General features: G+C 38.1%; 3 protein-coding genes across 12 annotated transcripts; all 3 read left to right on the top strand.

Moving 5' to 3' along the window:
- Positions 1-2,381: 2,381 nt before the first annotated feature.
- LOC113675530 (uncharacterized) lies at positions 2,382-14,127 on the top strand. 9 transcript variants are annotated; one of them, XM_089208507.1, is made up of 8 exons: positions 2,387-2,433; positions 5,125-5,208; positions 7,214-7,268; positions 7,359-7,486; positions 7,824-7,894; positions 8,382-8,483; positions 10,366-12,526; positions 13,582-14,127. In XM_089208507.1, the coding sequence occupies exons 5-8, from the start codon at positions 7,838-7,840 to the stop codon at positions 13,677-13,679; spliced, it is 2,418 nt and encodes an 805-aa protein (XP_089064633.1). In that variant the 5' UTR covers positions 2,387-2,433; positions 5,125-5,208; positions 7,214-7,268; positions 7,359-7,486; positions 7,824-7,837; the 3' UTR covers positions 13,680-14,127. The 9 variants fall into 9 exon arrangements, with proteins under 9 accessions (XP_089064636.1, XP_089064633.1, XP_089064621.1 ...); XM_089208503.1 differs by lacking the exon at positions 2,387-2,433 and adding an exon at positions 3,238-3,277; XM_089208516.1 differs by lacking the exon at positions 2,387-2,433 and adding an exon at positions 3,256-3,277 and having other exon boundaries at positions 7,140-7,268.
- Positions 2,382-18,138, top strand: LOC149052943 (uncharacterized). 2 transcript variants are annotated; one of them, XM_089208541.1, is made up of 4 exons: positions 2,382-2,433; positions 5,125-5,208; positions 15,521-15,603; positions 15,988-18,138. In XM_089208541.1, exons 3-4 carry the CDS (start codon positions 15,547-15,549, stop codon positions 18,136-18,138), a joined length of 2,208 nt encoding a protein of 735 aa, XP_089064667.1. In that variant the 5' UTR covers positions 2,382-2,433; positions 5,125-5,208; positions 15,521-15,546. The 2 variants fall into 2 exon arrangements, with proteins under 2 accessions (XP_089064667.1, XP_089064663.1); XM_089208537.1 differs by lacking the exon at positions 2,382-2,433 and adding an exon at positions 3,225-3,277.
- A 1,005-nt stretch (positions 18,139-19,143) lies between these two features.
- On the top strand, positions 19,144-22,378 carry LOC149052942 (tetratricopeptide repeat protein 28-like). Its single transcript, XM_089208586.1, has 2 exons — positions 19,144-19,609; positions 20,685-22,378. Exons 1-2 carry the CDS (start codon positions 19,144-19,146, stop codon positions 20,780-20,782), a joined length of 564 nt encoding a protein of 187 aa, XP_089064712.1. The 3' UTR covers positions 20,783-22,378.
- The last annotated feature ends 1,212 nt before the right edge of the window (positions 22,379-23,590 follow it).

The following is a 23,590-nucleotide window of genomic DNA, read 5'->3' as shown; positions in this document are numbered from 1 at the left end:
GCGGGGAAAGGGAAAATAAAATGGGAAATTGAAAAGGATAAATTAATTTCCTTTTTTTTTTTTGTGCAATATTTATTTTTTTGTTTAATATGCGGAAAAGAAAATTTTCAGCGGCGATTACCAATATCCACTTACTTTCAAAAACGTTCATAGGCAAAATTTGAGGAACGGAATAAATTGATGATAAAGAAAGAAGTGATACATGACACCTAAAGAATGTTGTAAAACTAAATCTTATTCATTTCATCAGTAAACAAGTGATAAGGTAAATTAAATATGCTGAGATTAATGAAAGGGCCATTTGAATGCTTATTTTAATATTAACGAACTAGAAGTTTCAAAGAAGTTAACCGAATAATGCTTGAATTGTTCAGAGTCCAAGTCACTATTCAACTCCGATCGACAAACGAACCCATAGTTTTTTTTGAAAGTGATAGAGGTTCGCTTAAGAGATAAATTTCGGCGAGAGAAAGTACTTTTCTCACTTTCAGCTGCTGAGAAATCGAAAAATCATATTAAAGAATAATTTTACTTTGACGACCAAAAGACGCACCGAGCACATAACGAACCTAACAGGTTTCAGATTAAAATTTGCACGAATATTGGATGCGAGGGTTTCCCCGCAAACATGAGTAATCTTGCCCTTGAAGTATGAACAAACGTGTATATTTCTGTGCCAAAGGGGGGCTATTTTGTTTATTATCCTTCGAATAATTTGCAACATTACATAAAAAATGTTTACGAACAGTTAACCATTCATTGCGCGAAATGTTCTCTTTTCAGTGTTCACTAGTACGATTTTATGTATAAACAAACATTTCCCCTCTTTTTTTAACAACCAAAAAACGCTCTCTCTCACCTTAAATTAATTTTAAACGAGGACTTATCATAATGTACGTAGGGCTTGAAAATTAAGGAATATCACTTGGGGTATATCCTCAATTATGATCCATCAAATATTTTTGCTAGCTCATGACTGGTCTAAATGCTTCACGTTAACGAATATTACCTACCTAAAACTGGGGGATATCCAAGGATATCACCCAAGTAATACTCCCCAACTTTCAAACCTTAAGTCCACTGCGATAAGTCTTCGTTTAAAATTCAATTGCTGGTTTTCAGTGTCACGCCATTCAAAATAGATCAAAATAAAAAATAAAAACCGTTCAATCGATTTAGTCTAGAATCTGGAAATAGAAAGAAGCTAGATATGTAAAGACTCTCGCCAAGATTCAGGTCACAGCAATTTTTCTTACGGAAGATATGAGGAGAAACGTTTTTCCTAAATTTATAGAGATTTGTATGGAGCCGCCATGCTGGTGCCCACCTAGATGGGCACCAACATGGCGGCCGGAAACCAGCAGAAACATCTGTCACTGAGTTTTGCTACAAAAGCGTGAATTTATCTCTCTAAGAACTCATAAACGTAACAATAATACTTTATTCTAATACAAGAACTGTTCAGATAGCTGAATTTCCCTAAATAAGTCACCTTTTAAACCAACATAACAGCTCTCTCGCTCGTCATGTAAAGGCCACGTCACGCAAAAGCTTAGAAATTCAAGAGTAGTCTATCACTAAACCAAGAACCCATTTGGAGTGAAAATTTGTCTGAATATTAGTTTTTAGCTGCTCTAATACATCATGAAAGTAAAATCTCAGGAAGATCAATAGTTCTGAAGTCTGAAATTTAGTGACGTCACGTGAAAACCAGCAATTCAAGATGAAAGAGCGTCTTTTGTTTGTTAGACGAAAGGATATATTTGTTTCTCATAAAGTCGTTCCAGAGAACACTCGAAAAAGAACATCCCACGCAGAAAAAAAACAATTTTCCATTTTCAATTTCCCATTTCATATTCCATTCCCAATTCCCCGTGTCCCACTCTCCATTCTACCTTTCCATTCCCCACTCCCAGTCCCATTCCCCAGTCCCATTCCCCACTCCCCATTCCCGCTTTTAGTAACATCGTTCTTTGTAAGGGGCATGTGATATGAATGAAAACGAAAGGAATTGCTAATCTTAATAATTTATAATTACTGTTGAGGGGGGCAACTGAAACTGACCAATTCATCTTCTCTTTAAACAGTTTATGCACCAAGAGTGGATATTCTACCGGTCTATCTACAAAGTTTCCTATTCTCATCCCAAAATAATATGCTGAGTTGGAAAAAAAAAAATGCAGTGCAAGGGATTTTTCCCGACTCGCCTACCATTACGTCACATCTGTTTATATAAGTCAGTTTTGCTTTCAGTCGTTCCAGTAACCTCTCCTTCACACAGAATTTGCTGAAGTCTGTCTTGAAAGACCGCATTTATTTCAAGTGGTTCAGTCTTAATTACTACACTTGGGAAAGCTCCATTGAATAAACTACCAGGGAGCGACATATTCTCAATAGGAATTGTGAGGACGTTGTTGGAATTGTCAACATTCGGTAAGACCGAATACATTTGTTTTCGTGTGTTAGTCTACGAATTGAATGACTGATCTTCCTTCCTCATTAATTTCTATTAGCTTTTTACTTATTTACATTGTAAGGAAACCTGGAGAGTCCAGTTATGATGCTCATTGTCTGAAATCAAAGCCTTGCATGCGAGCGTGATTGAATCGCTACTTCGTGACGCTCTGTTTGGGCCAAGATATACTCACATGCATGCCTCCGTTAGACTGTTTCTCTGGTTAATTTTTCGTAGGAATCTATATTTGCAATGCTTGTACATACAACCTCTGCTGAATTGACTTTTCTTGTTTTATTTGATTCTTGCAAATCTCTTATACGACGCTTTTTGTCGCGGACAACAAATTGTTCGTGAATGACTAGTAAGCTAAAAAAAGTAACAAACATCCATATTTATTCGGATGACCAGCCGGAGTGATGTGAAACTAAAGGACATGAAAATAATATTAATATAATTTTAATGTTGTGAACAGATGAGTGTTCATGGAATATTTAAATAGAACATCAAGCCGCAATAGTTCATCGTGAAATCATCTAACTTGCACTTGTGTGACGCAAATTTGAAAGCGAAAACAGCATATGAAATTAGGGGGTTTTCAGGGGATTCCCCGGCTCGTCTACCAGTACGTCATATCTGTTTATATGAGTCAGTTTTACTTTAAGTCGTTCCAGTAACCTCTCCTTTACACAGAATTTGCAACAAGTCTGTCTTGAAAGCCCGCATTTGGTTCAAGTGGTCCAGTCTTAATTACTACACTTGGGAAAGCTCCATTAAACTATCAGGGAGCAACATATTCTCAATAGGAATTGTCAACATTCGGTAAGACCGAATACATTGTTTTCGTATGTTAGTCTACGAATTGAATGACTAATTTTCCTTCCTCGTTAATTTCCATCAGCTTTTAAACTTTTTAAAGGAATAATGCAGACTATTTTCACCTTGCGGTGACAACGTGACCTCTTTCATGTCACAGAGATACATTTGAACATTACAAATTAGTATGTCGCCAAAGATTTTAGTCTACTCTTATTTCTTTAACCGTATTGAAAGATATTTCGCAAAATAGTAATTTTAGGAGATACTATTTTGCGATCGAAATGGACTATTAGTCGATTTCGCAAAATAGTAACTCTTCTAAATTGCTACTTTGCGAAATGAATAAAAATCCTTCTTGTTAATTGATGATTGCTCCAAAATTATTGCGAAAGTTATCTTTACCTTATACAAAATATATCAGCAATATCTCGCCTCGTTTCGTCAGTTTCGTTTCGTTTTGCAGAACAGTATAAACCTTTCCTCTCCTTATTCGAGGACCAGCTGAGGTGATGTGGAACCGAATGATCTCAAATAGATATTGATACAACTTTTAATCTTATGAACAGATTAGTGTTAATTGATATTCAAATAGAACATCAAGCTGCAATAGTTTATTGTGAAATCATCCCACGTACCCTTGTGTGACACAAATTTGAAAGCAAAAACAGCATATGAAATTAGGGGGTTTCCCTACTTCTAGTCGGGCTGACACAATGAGACAAAATAAGAAGGACTTCTGACCCGCCTGCAAAGTAGACAGATACTTATTATATACATTGACTTTTAATTAAAACTGCGAAGCCGACCCACTGTTCCTTATTTTAAACACTAAGGTCAGAGAGAAAAAGAAACATATTGTAAGGGCATCTACTGTTTTGTAATGACTTCGTGACAAACATGACGAGAAATGGTTTAAGTTTTAGGTAATACTACATTAGCATGTACGAATAGAGCATAATATTTGAGTACTATTACATTTTATGACAAGGTCTGCAGCGACTGTCGTTGTTTTCTATTCTCTAGGATATGCGAGATATTACCTGATATCAAATCATAAATATGTATTCCCTACTTTTCCTTCTGACACTTCGAAAAACACAAACACATAAACATAGCGCTGACTGTATTTGCACGCTTTAGCATTTTATGATTTAAAATATCAGATCATGAACGAAAAATACTTCACTATGACGATTCGAAAATTCGAAGGCAAACATAGGATATTGAATAGCAGAGTTAATCCTGCGTTCTTTGTGTGGGGCTCATGATTATAAAACGAAAGGACTTCCGACTCTTCTGCAAATGTTGTAATCTTGTGGCGATAAACTTCATCTAAATGGACCCATTAATCGTACCCTCTAGATAGTTTATGTGGCTAGAAAACAGATTATACCCTTCTCTAGTGAAATGTGCTAATATTAATCGAAATCAGGAGCCCGTGACTTATAAGTGATGGGCTCATCGCGTTCGTCCAACTCAATCAAGAGGTCCTGTCGAAATACAATGGACTCTCTCGCCCTATGGAAACCTTGCTATATTGCGGACAAAATCTCCCACGGCGAACGCATAGAGAAACGACTGAAATAAACTCCCGTTTTTAAGGACTCTCGCTCTTACGGAAATCCGGACACTTTCATGCCTCCGTGTCCACAATAACGGAAGTCGACTGTTCCGTATGCATGAAACAACAGTGCGGTGCGGGGGATTCCCTGTCTTACCTTTCAATGGGTCATATCTGCCTATCGAAGTCCATTTAGCTCTTAGTTGTACCCAATCTGTCTCACAGAATGCCAAACAATTTTGCTTTCAAACACCTCATTTAAGTGCGTCACAATTTATTGCTTCACTAGGAAAGTTACAATCGTGCGAGCTGGTACAGAGTAACAGTTCTTCAACAGGAATTGTGAGGACGGAATTGGAACTCTCGACATAAGGTAATTCCCTAACAATTATAGCTTTAATTTACCTGTTATTCAGCTATCATTCTACAAAGGATGATGGGAAAGAACCTTTAAAAAGCATTGGCAGGTGGCACTGAACAAGTAAATGCAAGGAAAATTTACGCGAAAGGAAAAAATAATAATCATAAGAGCAACAAGCCGATACAATAGTTTACAATATGATTCTGTCAGTTTTGTGAAATACCCTTTTTCAATCACGTGTGACGAGTTAGTTAATTAATAAACTTTTTTTTATTATATGGTTTAGTAAATATGCAACAAGTACATGATCAGAATCGCGCAAATTGTATTCTAATGACTTCGTGACATTTGGGAATGAGAAATGGTTTGAAGTTCCAGTTAATACTATCATTGTCATTAACAGACACAAAAGTGTACAGATAGGGGATAATGTTAGAGTATTAGCGCGTTTATAACAAGCTATATAGGGAAACTACAACGACTGTCGATCGTTAAAGTGCCTATCAGTGACACGATTTTTTTGCAAAAATATTTAGCTTACCATATGTACAAACTAACTCCCATAGAAGAACAATATCCGGAAAGCTTAAAACTCAGTTTTTTTTGGCCCTAAGGTGCCCTTATTTTCTCTATAATGTGTCCCATGGACTGGGAACAAGTTAGAGGATGATAACGTAGAAAACTGTGAAAACTCTTATTTGACACAAATCTTTCGACATCGAAGAGTAAAATCTCTTCAATGTCAACAATCGAAACGTGTCCACTTTCGCCATACGGCTACATCCTTTAGAAAGAAGTGTATAGGAATACCCCGGTGTATATGTCCTATTCTTGTAGCTAACATCATTTGGCGATCCGTGCAATACGTTCGTCCTTTCTTCTACATTTCTCCTTTCTCCACCATAGTCGCAGAAGCGTCTTCACGGTTTTTACGTCACAGCTATGTAACATGATCGTTTTCGCTGCGCGCTCGATGGGGACACTTTTTGGCCGCTCAATCGTACTTTCAATGCTTAAAAAAATGGTCAAGGAGAACTCGATTGGCGGTTAGGTCGATTATTTCTAATTTTATATACAGCTTTTAACCAGAAAATGCCAAAAAAGAATTCGTCTCATAGGCGCTTAAAGTCCATACATACTTAATGTCGTTAAGCCCATACAATATAGCGTGCGATGGTTCTGTCAGTTTTGTGAAATCCCCTTCCTTTTATAATAATCTGTGATGGGCTAGAAAAAGAGCTATTCTATGCTTACAGCTTATAAATATGTCAAGGATTTACCGTTAAAGCGATTCCTTCGATACACATCGGGCATTCCTAACAATCCTCATTTTCGGAATTCCATCGAGACACAAATGATAATGTTAGCTATGCGGAGTGTAAAGTTCTAGTCGGATAAAGCACTATTACGTAGCTCGCAGAACGATACAAGCATAACATTGAACTATTTATTTACAGGTATTCCAATGAAAATTCCACAAATGTTCTAGTAATCAAGCCGAATAAACATCCAGTTAGACAATGAGGCAGGTTTTCTTCGAACAGAAATTACACCTTTAGCGATCGAAATTACAATACACCCGAAAAACGATAGAATCACCGACTGTTTCGAGTTAAGAGTGACCATTACTCAGCAATTTTGGTTTGCAAAATATGCCAGTATAGAAACAGCGACCAGTTCTCTTTCGACAAAGCGTACAGCCGATGTCCCGGGTATTGACGTCAAACTGTAGGCACGAATTAGGAGCTACAAACACCTTTAACGTTTAACGCACTGAACAATTTAAATGTTGTATTCTTAGAGTGTTGAGTATGATTAAAACTTGGCATTTGTTGCGATCGAGTAAATAAGTAAGTTGTTTCTTTCCCAGTATCATCATTGTTTTGTTCTACGTTCGGTTTAATTAAATTGTTTTCGGTATAATTGAACACATACATATTTAGCTACTCTGGATTTGGTGGAGCATTCTGTCAGTGGTACTCCGAAGGGAACGCGTGTTTTTTTCTTTCTTTTTAAGCCATGGTTAACGAATGTTTACAAGGAAAATGAAGAAAGAGGACAAACATATTTTGGTACGTTGATCTTTTGATCGTGTTTCTTCCTTAACATTAAACATTTTATTTACAGACTATTACTATAGAAAAATAATTTCTTTCTTTCAGTAATAACAGAAGTATTCAGCATCAAGGTGATGAAGCATTAATCAAAGGAAAATATCGAAAGACTATCCAGTAATACACAGAAGGGATAAATATTAACTTAAACAGAGAAACAGTAAATTATCATTTGGGTAAGTCTTAGTTTTATTTTTTTTTTTGCAATTTCTTTCAAGACATGTCAGACTGTTATTGTTGCTTTCCCCTTCTTTTTCCACTTACCACGTGCAATGGACGCTCCCTAGGTCCATTCACTTATGTGCTAGACGCAGTACTCAAGGAAAGAGCACGGCGGATTGTCCGTCATCTGTCAATCACACATATGATTCTTGTTAGCTGTTAACTTGATCCAGTATTTTAACATATCATCGACTCACTGATTTTGGAGAAAGAGCTGTAGGCTTTCTGCGGATTAAAAAAGATCTCCATATTCCGGCTTTAATTTATCACTACGAATGTCTCTGTCCTCAGCACCAGAAGCCTGCATGACGCGTAATCTTGACAAAGAAGCAATCGCCACCTGGTGCGGCAAGGGGCAAGAAGTATCCTTAATATGCTCATACATTTTAAGTGAAAGTTGTAAAAGGAAATTTTTCAGCTCAGTTTTGCTAAAATATGTGAAGTAAAAATTGCAAGTATCTGTCTCTAGCTCTCTAAGGGATTAAAATATCTTTGAGACTCTTGACCTTCTTACTTTTTTTTAAAAGACAAAATCATCTTCGTATGAAAATCAAATGGTAAAAACAAAATCAAATTGTATAAACTTCAAGCTTTCATTTTTATAAATTAAAAAGACCACATAAACAAGATATACACACTGATAAACCAAGACGAAAACCATTTTGTTGATTTGGTTTGTTTGCTTGATTTTTTGAAAATTATTTTCGTATTTGTTTTAGTCGCTTTTTTCTTTTTCTTTTAATTCGTCACGAGAGGTCAAACGGCTGTGCTCTACTTCATTTGAATTGCTCTTCATGGATTATCGTCAGATTTATGTCTTGTCACGTTATACATCTTGACTTTAAAAAGATTCACCCAGAAAACCAGAGGCTCTTAGAACTGAAAACTGAGATCGAGACAAAGAAAACTCTACAGCCGTCTGTTAAAAAGGCAGATGTTGAGACCAACGTGGTAAGTAAGGTGATTGAAAAGACACAGAACGTACATGTGCAGCACATTAAGGGAGTGAAGACTTATTTTTCGGTTTGACACCAAGAGAAAAGTTTTCTATCATTTTCTCTCGTTCATGCTCAGTTTGATTAGTTGTTTTTGTTTTGTTTTGTTTGTTTGTTTGTTTGTTTTATAAGAGATTTACATCGAAAATGAACATCACGTGTGTGCTAAGGTTGGAGTTACATACTCTTCACAAAGTTATTTTTTGACATGTGTTAAACTCAGTTGACATTTTATTTCTACATGAAGATTTAACTGAATTTTCTAAACCCAGATGAACCTTTTTTTTTTTTTAATGTTGGATAATCATCGTAAAGAGTTATTCACATTTATTCGGCGTCTTTGAGAAAAACAGGCCAAGAAATAAAAAACTATGAATCGTTTTCAAGGAAACATGTACTAATCATAATCTGAAGATTCGCTCACACTTGACTCGAAAAAGGGCATGTCAGCCATTTTAATATATCTTTTTTTTCGTTAGGCCTCATTGAATTTAAATGTGATATCAGAAGGTTAGTAGGATCGAAGGGTTCAAGTCTTAAAGGGCACCGTGTTAAGCAGTCGCCCTGTACCAAACGGTCGGTTATCAAAGTTCCGATATTTTTTTTCCTTAAATTATTTCGTTATATAAATCGGTTAGTACGTGCGCTATGATTGGTCTATTCAGCGGGCCGTATTTCACAGCCCGCTAAATTCAAAAGTTTGTTTTGGAACAGTGGATATTCAACGAATATTTTGATCTTTTGACGACTCGAAGTCCGGTTTATATTGGAAGCCAATAAAATGCTCTTGTACTTAGGATTTGATAACAGATAAAACAAGAGATAAAATGAAAATCTTACTGACTTCGTTTTTCTCGGTCCGTATCGTAAGTTACTCTCGATTTACGGCCTGCACGCTTCGCGCTTGGGCTATAAATCCGAGCGGGAAAAGCTCGGTCCGTAAGTTACTGTACGGCCCTCGAACTCTGTCAGTAGGAGGTATGTAATTTTCACCTGAAAAGAGTGGTCACCTCTATTAAACAGTAGTGGTCACCTCTTTACTGAGTCCCAAAAGCGTGATAGTATTATCCTCCACTTGTATTCAACGATCACTTTAAGGAAACCACCCAAATAAAACTAAGAATAACCTTTAAAGAAAAATTTAATTCATGTTTATTTTCCGAAATCAATATTAATGGTATTTTTGCGCCTTTTTTTGCACATTAAGAGCTTATTTCTGAGAGGGTTGAGAATTGACAGACAGTCCCACATAATCGAATTTTTTATTTTTCGTTTTTGCATAACACTCCCTCGAATGAATGTATTTCAGGAAAAGCAGTTAAAAGCTTCATGGACGAATTTAATGGAAGACATTTTCAAAACTTTGAAAATTTGACAAACGTGCGGTATTACCTAAAAAAATTTACGAGTTGCGAGTTTCTTTTCGCAACCACTGTAAACCGTTTGCGGTGAACACGGATCTACCACCTCGTGGAACTGCATCAGGTGGTCAATCGGTATTTAGCAGTCACCCTGCCATTTTCCGTGGGCTACCACTTCATACAGACTCGACTGTATCTTCAATATTCTGAAATGAGTTTCCCGTATGAATTTTGCTTTGCTACAATGAAATATTTAATGAAGGCCGCAATCGGCTTCACCAGCCCCGGTTGTTTGAAGGGTCTAGAATAAAGCAATCCACTGGATAAATCTCTTTCCGATGGATTGCGACTGAGGAACGTTTTGTTAACATTCATTCTATGGACAACGATTTATCTGCTGGATAACGTTATCCACCCTTTGGACAACTGGACCTAGATCAATACAAGCGAAATGATTCAGTTTTATCTATTTTACAGGAAAACAAGTACCACTGTCAGAAAAACTTCAATCGGCTAAACCTCGATATTGCCAAAAAAGTAGGGAACAAAAAGAACGTAGGCGCTCAGTATCTCATCCTTGGTGATAAGTATTCGGAGCTCAGCGACTTTGAAAAGGCAATAGACTATTACAAACAATTTTTGGGTTGTTGCAAAGAACTGAAAGACCGCATTGGCGAGGGGGATGCGTATTGCAAACTTGGGGACGCTTACAGCAGCGTTGGCCAGGTTGACCAATCTAAGGAGTTCTACGAGCTTTATTTAAGAATTTCTAGAGAACTGGGTAACATGGAAGGGGAATGTCAAGCCTATAGAGGACTCAGCAGTGTTTTTCAGTACCTCAGTGGTTATAAACAAGCTGTAGAATACCAAGAGCAACACTTGATTATTGCCAAGAGGTTGGGAGATAGATCAGAAGAGGGCTTTGCGTATGGACAACTTGGCAGTATTTTCCATAGCCTCGGTGAAGTAGAAAAAGCCAAAGAATATTATTACAAACAACTTTCGATTATCTGTGAAATTGGCGATAGGAATGAATTGATAAAGGCGTATGGAAACTTAGGGAGAGTCCATCACAGTCTGCACGAGTTCAAAAAAGCCATAGAATATCATGAAACACAACTGAGTATTGCAAAAACGGAGGGAAGGAGAACCGATGAAGCTCGTGCGAAATATGAACTAGGTCGTAATTTCGAATCACTAGAGTCCTTAACAGAGGCTGCGCAATATTACAGGTCAAGCGCGGAGCTTTTTGAAGAGATACGAGCTCATCTTCCTCGAAAAAAGAACAGTTTCTTCCAAGATGAATGGAAGATCAACTTTTTCGATGTGCAACAATGTGTGAACACTGCCCTATGTAGAACACTACTTAAACTAAATAAGGTTTCAGAGGCTCTTGTCGCGGCGGAAAATGGACGTGCCCAATCTCTGGTGGACATTTTGAGATCACGTTATGGAATCAGCTCCTTTCACTCGCTATCAACAACACAGGTAGCATTGATGAATGATACATTTAATTGGATTTCAACAAACACAGTTGCATTACGACTTGATGGCGACAGAATATACATCTGGCTGCTTCTTCCCGCGAAAGCAGGGCAAAAGGTTCAGTTTGTCAAGAGGACCATAGATAGTGCTCAAGATATTGAAGCCTTTTGGAAAGCAATGGGTGGGACAAGATCGATTGTTATGTTATCAAGTAATGATGATAAGGAAATCTCGGATCTTTCATCGTCCTTATGTTTAATTCACCGCTTGGTTTTTAGTGAAATATCAGACTTCTTGCAGGGAGAAGAACTTGTCATTGTCCCTGATGGTCCTTTGTACTTTGTTCCCTTTGCCGCACTCAGGGAATCTATTCAGTCGAAGTACTTTTTCGAACTGTTTAGAATTCGACTCTTTCCGTCGCTGACGAGTATGAAAATAATTGCTGATTCTCCTCAGGACTATCACCGTAATAGCGATGGTCTACTTGTGGGAGATACTTTCAACGGGAAAATTCTACTCAGCGGTAAACTCAATAAGATAGAATCACTTCCCGCTGCAAGACAGGAAGTGATATTGATCGGAAGATGGACCGGTATTAAACCCCTTATCGGTGAAGAAGCGACAAAAGCGGCAGTGCTTCAACATCTAAACTCTGTCGCCTTAATACACATTGCAGCTCACGGAGATATGCAAACTGGTGAGGTTTTGTTGGCACCCAACCCTAAGAGGACTTCAGACATTGCAAAAGGGGAAGACTGCATTTTAACGATGGCTGAGGTACTAACTGTTGGAGTGAGAGCAAGACTGGTTGTTCTGAGCTGTTGTCATAGTGGGCACGGAAAGCTTATGTCTGAAGGTAACATTGGCATTGCACGGGCTTTTATCGCCGCTGGAGCTCGTTCTGTTTTGGTGTCATTGAGTGCGATCGATGATAAAGCCACACTTATGTTTATGAAAGAATTCTATAAAGAGTTGGTGAAAGGAAGCACCGCTAGTAAGGCCTTAAACAAGGCCATGGAATGTCTCAGAAACTCAACTGAGTTTTGTGAACTTAAACACTGGGCTCCATTTGTACTCATTGGGGACGATGTTACCTTAGACATGTTTCTGAAACCAGAACAGACAGTGATGCCTGACACCGGTGCTTTGCAGTGTAAGTAAACACCTTTTTACCACATCATTGAGCACAAGCAGATATGACTCATTTTCCTACAAATTTAAGAAGAAAAAACATCATGAAATCTATCATAGAGAGCTATACAGTCGAACCTGTATCAAGCAGTCAATCAAGTCATTGCCCAGCTCGATCTTATCAGTCATAGCGGCTTTAAAGTAGACATGGTCTTGAAAAGAGAAGATCGGTCCTGGATCTAAAGACAGCCTTTGATAAGGTAGATTGACAACTTTCAATGACAGGATATTGGCTTTAGAGGCTAAATTGTAGCGTGGTTTAAAAAAAATATTAATAAATACCAACCGACTGACAATCGTACGAAAGCGGAGGAGGACTTTAGACTTCAGACTTCAGACTTCATTCTTCAGACCCCAGAATTTTTTTTTTTATAAATTGTCGGAAGAAGGAAGTCTGAAGTCTGTTGTTTGAAGTCCCTCCTCGGCTTTCGCGCAATCAACACTCGGGTTTTCTTTTTTCAATACACATAAACGACCTTGCCGATAAGACTCGATATTCTACTATACGAATATAAGCGGATGATACCAGTATAGCGTTCATTGACCGCTGCATCCCTGAACTGCAACACTATATAAATATTCCGATTTGTAACAACGCCTTCTGGACTGGCTGAAAACAATTTGATTTTCTTCGAAGGTTTTTGAATTGGAGTCTATCTCTTTCTTTTATTTATTAATAACAATATAGATACATCACAATCAAATAGTTTAGGAACGATTCCTAAAAATTAGAGCTCACTTACTGCGATCTTTGCCGTCTGCCACCACTAACACACACTCTGAATATTTTCTAGACAGCCTGATTTCAAGAAACAAAGTATACCACGACAGCTTTCAACAGCTATGCCATCCACAAACAATAGTGTCTGACGTTAGAAAATAATCACCGCTAGATGATTAAGTTCTTACACACCCTAAGAATTTTACATAACATTCTTAAGGAGTAAAACAGAGCCTTCCCATGGCTACAGTCCTTCTCCCATATTTCTCTACAGCTTCTTTTTGTTTTCCTTTCAGACCATGCAGAAGGGGACGCTGGGGACAGTTCAGCTTCGCACCCTGTCGCTGTTGAGCCAGAACGACAGAAAAACCAACGAGACCAGATTAAGGTGTAAATTGCGCGAGACCAGGTTGCACAAACTAGGCTTTTGGAATTATATTCGTCCTACGGGTTCACATTAACTGAACAATTAAGATGTGTGTGATGACTCTGCCTATCAGATTTTACTTGCATAAATCACCAGGCCCAAAATGACAGTGGTATAATGTGCTCCGGCCAGTAGTCAGCAATTTAAAAAGCAGTTGAGAAATAGATACTTTTAATAATTAGTACCAGTATTGTAAATATTCTTATTACTTCTTAATGTTGTAAAAGACCTGTGAAAATCGACTTGAGAAAGTTATCTATGTACATGTATCTATCAATCCATCTATCTATCTTTTGATCTATCTATCTATGTATCCATACAGCTATCCAGCTATTGATCTTTCTATCTATCTATCTATCTATCTATTTATATCCAACCGAATAAAATTCATTTTACTTCGTTCTTAGAGCGAAAAGGTGTCAGATTTCGCGTGTATATGTGGATGTAGCATATAAACTATCACTTTTCTATTAATAATCACCCAGTGGTTTTGTTTCTAACCGATACAGAAAATCTGTGGTGTTTTCCGTTCTTGAAGACGACAGACGACTTTCGGCTTCTTTTGGCCTGAACTTATCCAGGTTACTCCAAGCCTCTCGAGTGCCTCCACCAGGAAAATTCATGCGCGCTATTTTTCTTTTTTTAGAAACCATCACAAATTACAGGTTTTGCGCTTTTTCAGTCTTTTGGTTTTTATCAAGAACTTTTTTATCCTTTTTTTTAAGTTTCATGATGAGAAATTATCTCATCTTTCGAAAAATATGGAACTCAAACGCAAATATTGCGTTAAACTGACCTTCCAAGGGGTTCACGCCTAACGAAGATCATGACGCCTTGACAGTCTATTTACTTTTTTTATGAGATATACTTTTCTCTTATCTTTTTGAAACGAGATACTTAATTAATTTAAAACTTAAACGAACAAAAACATTTAAGAAAAGAAGAGAATAAATCTTTATTTGTTATTATGGAAAATTAAGATTCCTATCTTGATGTTGAAACCTCCAAAACTGTACAATTAAATCAAATTGTATGGTTCTTCCTAACCTCAAATAAATATGTAATTATACACAACCTATTTATTCACTTATTCTTCTATCAGCTTTCTTTCGAGGTCCTTAATTAACTTCTAGTATTCCGTCTCTTTAGCTTCTTTATCAAAGGTAATGGAATAATTAGGTAAATCCTTTGCAGGTGATTGACCCGCTTTGACCACTATTACTTACTATCGTTCGTGTAACTGATTGGACAAACGATGTATTTTCAAAATCGTTCGCCGCCAATCTTTGAAAAGTGTTAATTGTTTAGTACAAATTTCAGTAAGTATGAAATAAAAACATCATAGCATGGAAATTTCTGGGACGATTTTTATTCACTCGCTGCGATGCATCAAAAAACTCACTCGTTTGCTTCGATCACCCGCTCGTTTTTCGATGCATCGCAACTCGTAAATAAAAATCTTTCGTGCGCCTTTCCCATGAAATAATACTTACTTGCCGAATGGGCCTAAGGATTAATTGTGAGTGTGACTTCAAAGACTTTCTTGAAAACTCAGCTCGATATGTTTGTGCATGCAACCGTTCCTAACACCAACTAGCCACTCGTCTGCTAAGCACAGCTTGAAATATAGCTCATCCAGGAATATGCATCCTTAACACCTAAGAACGTAAGAATTCATCCTGCTTGACAAAGCACGACAAAAAAGTATTCAAGAATATTTTAGAGCTTTGCACCACGTCGTCTCCCTCATTCCCTTTATTCCCTCTATTGCGTTGTTTGTTCATTTATTGGTTGCTATTTAATTGCAGATTAATAAAGCGGAAAAGAAGTCTGAATGTCAGTTACTCGAGAATTCTCTTCTGGGGGTGTCAGTCTAGCTCACCCAACCAAGGTAATAAAGACAACTGCGAGTGACTTATGCCATGTCGAAGGCTATACAATAACAAGAAAAAAATGTGTAGTACACCAATTAAACATATTTCTTACATACCTAGACTTTCACTCAGCAAAAGGGGCACTGGAATCAGTTGATTCTTGGTCAATATATTATTATAGGTCAACGGATACACGTGCGCATGCGCACACGCAACGCATATCACTGAAAATCACAGCCTGGGGATAATATGCGAAAGATTCGCTACACTTAGAACTGGACATAAATTATGACATAACCGCATAAATTTAATCCTGAATGCCGCAGAGTCCATTGAAATATTTTTCGTCCACATTTCTCATTGAGTGAATTTTTCTTCCTCTTCTCTTATCAATCAAACAGAGTGATAAACTGCACAACTCTGCAATTCTTGAAGGAGTCCAAAACGTTGGAGACAAGTTAAAACAAGGGCCAGCGTTCCTCGTTATTGGCGATGCTTATCACAATCTTGGTGACTTCAGAAATGCTTTGCATAACCACGAACTTCATCTTTCATACATCGAAGAAAAAGACAGGGCTGCTATAGGTCGTGCGCACGGTATTCTTGGCAAGGACCATCTCGGGCTTGGAAACCATAGAGATGCCCTGATCTGCTATAAAACACAGCTCGAAATAGCTAAAGAAACTGGAGAGAGAGTTGAGGAACGGCAAGCTTGTGAAAATCTCGGTCATCTTTATTTCAGGATCGCAAATTTCAAGTTTGCCGCGATGTGGTATAAATGCGCTGTGTACATTGCCGAAGAGATTGGTGACAAGACAGAAATCGGGAAAGCGAAACGTTATCTTGGCAACTGCCATTACCATAACGGTAGGTTTGAAAATGCCATCAAATATCATAGAAAAGATTTGAAGTTGGCCAAAGAGTTAGGAGACAAAGAGGGTGAAGGTATTGCATATGGCAACCTTGGAGATGTCTATTTCAGCTTGGGGGAATTCCAGGAGGCCATAACATACCACGAGAAGAGTCTAGACATTGCAAGAGAAGCTAAGAACTGCGCTGAAGAAGGAAAGGCATGTTACGCGATAGGCTGCTGCTTCGAATCTCTGGGAAGCCTAGATAGAGCTGAGAGATGGCTTCGACTAAGTAAAAAAACATTTGATAACCTACGAAAGCAAAGTCATTCGAACGATGAGTGGGTAATAAATATTCAAGATGAATACAAACTTGTAATTGTCGCTTTATGGAGAACTCTTTTAAAACAAAAGAAAACTAAGGATGCTCTCCTAGTTGCTGAGGAAGGACGCGCCCAAGCCTTGGTAGATCTTCTGAAGTTACCTTCTGAGAGCTATTGTTCTGAAATCGATCATTTGGACCGTTTGCCCAGCCTGCTTTCCAGTCTTTCTTGTGTCACACTCTTTTTAGCAATTGAGAAGAAAAACATTACTATCTGGGTACTCAATGGAAATGATGTTCAGGTAAGAGAAAGTGGAATTGATGAGCGGTCTCGAGCTCTGGGACGGGAACTCAACTTGACATTTGATTCTTTGGTACAAGCGGCTTATCCTCTCCTTGAAAATGAAGTTCATTCGTTGTCGGAGGGTTGTGCTATAAAGACGGAAGTAATCAGACGAGAACGAGACGAATCGATGAAAGAAGCACTGAAAATGTTATACAATGTCGTGATAAGACCTGTAGAAGACCTGCTCTCCGGAGATGAAGTAATTATTGTCCCGGATGGCCCGCTTTGTAAAGCGCCTTTTACAGCATTCATCGACTCACATGATAGATACCTGTGTGAATCTTACAGAATACGATTAGTTCCTTCACTAAAGAGTTTTAAATTGATTGCGGGTTCTCCAAGGTTCCATAGCAAAAGAGGCGTACTTCTCGTTGGTAATCCGAACCTTGCAGAGATTGTTACCAAACAGCCGTGGCACTGGGATCTCCCAGGAGCTGAAAATGAAGTCAAGAATATAGGCAGAATTCTTAAAAGTGAGCCCCTTATTGGAAAAGATGCTACGAAAGAAGAAGTGTTGCAGCGCCTTAAGGTTGCCTCTTTAGTACACATTGCTGCGCAGGGTGGTGACGAAAATGGGGAAATCTTGTTGACACCAAACCCAATAAGAGAATCGCAAGAACCAAGAGTGGAGGACTACATGTTAACAATGGCTGATTTGACTGCTCTTCAGTTACAAGCAAGAATGGTAGTGTTAAGCTGCTGCCATAGTGCACAAGGAAAGATAAAGGCAGAAGGTGCCGTTGGCATCGCACGGGGCTTTTTGGCGGCAGGCGCACGTTGTGTTTTAGTGGCATTATGGGAAATTAATGACCACGTCACTCTGGAGTTGATGAAATATTTTTATGAACAATTAGTTGCTGGAAATAAAGCGAGCAAAGCACTCAATCATGCCGTAAAACATGTTAGGGAGCATCAAGATTATGTGAAGGATTGGGCTGCCTTTCATCTGATTGGAGAAGACGTCAAGTTGGATTTCTTAGCAGAAAAATCAAGATTATCGATTCAAAACGTAAGCTATGAGTTGAATTGTTGAAACACTCATTTGCGAATATACCTAAGAAACGGCCGCGAAACAATTCAGTATGAAGTCTGCAAAATATACACTCCGTCTTGGGTGCTAGAATACTCTTGCAAATCGTAAGTTCTTGAAAGAACATGAATGCTTTGAACATTGCTACTTCGAAATGAACTTTCAACCACGTTTTACAAAGGAACCTAGTTAACTTTTACTTATTAAGAAGAAATAAATTGCATGAAAATTGCTTCACGTAAATCGTGGTGGCAAACCACCGATTGCTTTGACCAATAAAGAGCTAGTCAAGCATGCAATTACTTTCTTATCCAATGGTGACACAGGTAGCATTGATGAATGATACATTTAATTGGATTTCCACAAACACAGTTTTATTGCGACTTAATGGCGACAAAATATACATCTAGCTGCTTCTTCCCGCGAAATTCGGACGAAATGTTCAGTTTGTCAAGAGGATAATAGATAGTGCTCAAGATGTTGAAGCCTTTTGGAAAGCAATTAGTGGAACAGATCGCTTGCAATATCATCAAGTAACGATGACAAGGAAATCTTGGATCTTTCATCATTCTTATGTTTAATTCACCGCTTAATTTTTGGTGAAATATCAGACTTCTTGCAGGGAGAAGAACTTGTCATTGTCCCTGATGGTCCTTTGTACTTTGTTCCCTTTACCGCACTCAGGAATCTATTCAGTCGAAGTACTTTTTCGAACTGTTTAGAATTCGACTCTTTCCGTGGCTGACGAGTATGAAAATAATCGCTGATTCTCCTCAGGACTATCACCGTAATAGTGATGGGTCTACTTGTGGGAGATACTTTCAACGGGGAAATTCTACTCCGCGGTAAACCCCATGTGATAGAATCACTTCCCGATGCAAGACAGGAAGTGATATTGATCGGAAGATGGACCGGTATTAAACCCCTATCGGTGAAGTAGCGACAAAAGCGGTAGTGCTTCAACATCTAAACTCTGTCGCCTTAATACACATTGCAGTTCACGGAGAAATGCAAACGGGTGAGGTTTTGTTGGCACCCAACCCTAAGAGGACTTCAGACATTGCAAAAGGGGAAGACTGCATTTTAACGATGGCTGAGGTACTAACTGTTGGAGTGAGAGCAAGACTGTTTGTTCTGAGCTGTTGTCATAGTGGGCACGGAAAGCTTATGTCTGAAGGTAACACTGGCATTGCACGGGCTTTCATCGCCACTGGAGCTCGTTCTGTTTTGGTGTCATTGGGTGCGATCGATGATGAAGCCACACTTATGTTTATGAAAGAATTCTATAAAGAGTTGGTGAAAGGAAGCACCGCTAGTAAGGCCTTAACCAAGGCCATGGAATGTCTCAGAAACTCAACTGAGTTTTGTGAACTTAAACACTGGGCTCCATTTGTACTCATTGGGGACGATGTTACCTTAAACATGTTTCTGAAACCAGAACAGACAGTGATGCCTTACGCTGGTGCTTTGCAGTGTAAGTAAACACCTTTTTACCACATCATTGAGCACAAGCAGATATGACTCATTTTCCTACAAATTAAAGAAGAAAAAACAGCATGAAATCTATCATAGAGAGCTTCACAGTCGAACCTGTATTAAGCAGTCAATCAAGTCATTGCCCAGCTCGATCTTATCAGTCATAGCGGCTTTAAAATAGATATGGTCTTGATAAGAGAAGATCGGTCCTGGATCTAAAGACATCCTTTGACAAGGTAGATTGACAACTTTCAATGACAGAATATTGGCTTTAGAGGCTAAGTTGTAGCGTGGTTTAAAAAAATATCAATAAATGGAACAACCGACTGACAATTGTAGGAAAGCGGGGGAGGACTTTAGACTTCAGACTTCAGACTTCATTCTTCAGACCTCGGACTTCATACTCCAGAATTTTTTTTTTTTTTTAAATTGTCGGAAGTCGGAAGTCTGAAGTCTGTTGTTTGAAGTCCCTCCTCGGTTTTCGCACAATCAAAACTCGGTTTTTTTTTTTTCAATACACATATACGACCTTGCTGATAAGACTCGCTATTCTACTATACGAATATAAGCGGATGATACCAGTATAACGTTCATTGACCGCTGCATCCCTGAACTGCAACACTATATAAATATTCCGATTTGTAATAACGCCTTCTGGACTGGCTGAAAAACAATTTGATTCTCTTCCAAGGATTTTTGAATTGGAGTCTATCTTTTTCTTTTATTCATTACTAACAATATAGATACATCACAATTAAATAGTGTAGGAACGATTCCTAAAAATTAGAGCTCATTTACTGCTATCTTTATCGTCTGCCACCGCTAACGTACACTCTGAATATTTTCTAGACAGCCTGATTTCAAGAAACAAAGTAGACCACGACAGCTTTCAACAGCTATGTCATCCGCAAACAATAGTGTCTGACGTTAGAAAATAATCACCGCTAGATGATAAAGTTCTTACATACCCTAAAAATTTTACATAACATTCTTAAGGAGTAAAACAGAGCCTTCCCATGGCTACAGTTCTTCTCCCATAATTCTCTACAGCTTCATTTTTTTTTTCCTTTCAGACCATGCAGAAGGGGACGCTGGGGACATTTCAGCTTCGCACCCTGTTGCTGTTGAACCAGAACGACGGAGAAACCAACGAGACCTGATTAAGGTGTAAATTGCGCGAGACCAGGTTGCACAAACTAGGCTTTTGGAATTATATTGGTCTTACGGGTTCACATTAACTGAACAATTAGGATGTACGTGATGACTCTGCCTATCAGATTTACTTGCATAAATCACCAGGCTCAAAATGACAGTGGTATAATGTGCTGCGGCCATTAGTCAGCAATTTAAAAAGCAGTTAAGAAATAGATATTTTTAATAATTAGTATCAGTATTGTAAATATTCTTGTTATCTCTTGATGTTGTAGAAGACCTGTGAAAATCGACCTGATAAAGTTATCTATGTACATGCATCTATCTATCAATCCATCCAGCTATCCAGCTATTGATCTGTTTATCTATCTATCTATCTATCTTTCTATCTATCTATAAATATCCAACCAAATAAAATTCATTTTACTTCGATCTTAGCGCGAAAAAGGTGTCAAATTTCGCGCGTATATGTGGATGTAGCATATACACCGTCACTTTTCTATTACTAATCAACCAGTGGCTTTGTTTCTAACCGATACAGAAAATCTTTGGAGTTTTCCTTTCTTGGAGACGACAGACGACTTTCGGCTTCTTTTGATCGGAACTTATCCAGGTTATTCCAAGCCTTTCGAGTGCCTCCACCAAGAAAATTCATACTCGCTTTTTTTCTTTTTTTAGAAACCATCACAAAGTTTGCGCGTTTTCAGCCTTTTGTTTTTTATCAAGGACTTTTTCATCCTTTTTTTTTTAAGTTTCATGATGAGAAATTGACTTATCTTTGGAAAAATATGGAACTCAAAGTCAAATATTGCGTTAAACTGACCTCCCAGAAGGTTCACGCCTAACGGAGATCATGACGCCTTGATAGTCTATGAACTTTTTTTATGAGATATACTTTTCTCTTATATTTTGGAAACGAGATACTTAATTAATTTAAAACTTAAATACACAAAAAAAACATTCAAGAAAAGAAGTGGATAAATCTTTATTTGATATTATGGAAATTAAGATTCCTATCTCGATGTTGAAACCTCCAAAACTGTACAATTAAATCAAATTGTATGGTTCTTCTTGCTCTCAGATAAATATTTTATTGTACACAACTTATTTATTCACTTATTTTTCTAACAGTTTTCTTTCAAGTTCCTTACCTAACTTCTAGTATTCAGTCTCTCTAAATTCTTTATCTAAGGCAATGCAATAATTCGGTAAATCCTTTGCAGGTAATTGACCCGCTTTGACCAGTAATCTGCTAATGGCAGGTCAATTTACTCTTAAATTTTGTGCTGAAATAAGTGAAGTGTGTGCAACCGTTGTTTTCGTGAAACGAAAGCAAAGGAACGAGAATTAAGGAAAACATATCTGTATTATATCGCCAGGACAAGTGAATAAACGATCGAACTTCTGAAAAATTCTATGTAAATGAGCATGAACCTCTTGAGGTGGAGACTGTAATAGCCATTTTTAATGCATAGCTTAAGAGCTGAAGAAGCAGTCATCAGTTAAGAGTTTTATCTTTGGTTCCAATTGAGAGAAAAGAACAACAAACGTCATAAAACATTTTTGCTTAGGAATGTAGCTGACTAACGGAAAGTTCCCAACGGTTTTTCTTAAACTTGGGTCGAATCTCAGCTATAATTCTAAATGGTGTTAGTTGCCAACAAAAGACCAAAATCGGCATCGAAGGCCCTTGCATTTGGTGCTGCACAGCTTGAAATATAGCTCATTCAGGAATATGCATCCTTAACACCTAAGAACGTAAGAATTCATCCTGCTTGACAAGGCACGACAAAAAAGTATTCAAGAATATTTTAGAGCTTTGCACCACGTCGTCTCCCTCTTTCCCTTTATTCCCTCTATTGCGTTGTTTGTTCATTTATTGGTTGCTATTTAATTGAAGATTAAAAAAGCGACGAAGAAGTTTGAATGTCAGTTACTCGAGAATTCTCTTCTGGAGGTGTCAGTCTACCTCACCCAACCAAGGTAATAAAGACAACTGCGAGTGACTTATGCCATGTAGAAGGCTATACAATGAGGAGAAAAAAATGTGTAGTACACCAATTAAACATATTTCTTACATACCGAGACTTTCACTCAACAAAAGGGGCACTGTTATCGGTTGATTCTTGGTCAATAGATTATTATAGGTCAACGGATACGCGTGGGCATGCGCACACGCAACACAATCACTGAAAATCACAGCCTGGGGATAATATGCAAAAGATTCGCTCCTTCCTGAATGCCACAGAGTCCATTGAAATATTTTTCGTCCACATTTCTCATTAACTGAATTTTTCTTCCTCTTCTCTTATCAATCAAACAGAGTGATAACCTGCATAACTCTGCAATTCTTGAAAGAGTCCAAAACGTTGTAGACAAGTTAAAACAAGGGCCAGCGTTCCTCGTTTTTGGCGATGCTTATTACAATCTTGGTGATTTCATACAGGCTTTGCATAACCACAAACTTTATCTTTCATACATCGAAGAAGAAGAGGGTCGTGCGCACGGTATTCTTGGCAAGGACATTCTCGGGCTTGGAAACCATAAACATGCCCTGATCTGCTATGAACAACAGCTCGAAATAGCTAAAGAAACTGGAGAGAGAGTTGAGGAACGGCAACCTTGCGAAAATCTTGGTCATCTTTATTTTAAGATCGCAAATTTTAAGTTGGCCGCGATGTGGTATAAATGCGCTGTGTACATTGCCGAAGAGATAGTGACAAGACAGAAATCGCAAAAGCGAAACGTTATCTTGGCAACCGCCATTACCATAACGGTAGGTTTGAAAATGCCATCAAATATCATAGAAAAGACTTGAAGTTGGCCA

The sequence above is a fragment of the Pocillopora damicornis genome, chromosome 1 (genome assembly GCF_964200805.1).
Source record: "Pocillopora damicornis chromosome 1, jaPocDami1.2, whole genome shotgun sequence".
NCBI lineage: Eukaryota > Metazoa > Cnidaria > Anthozoa > Scleractinia > Pocilloporidae > Pocillopora > Pocillopora damicornis.
The sequence above is the reverse complement of the archived record's forward strand: the minus strand, read 5'-3'. Positions and strand labels throughout refer to the sequence as shown.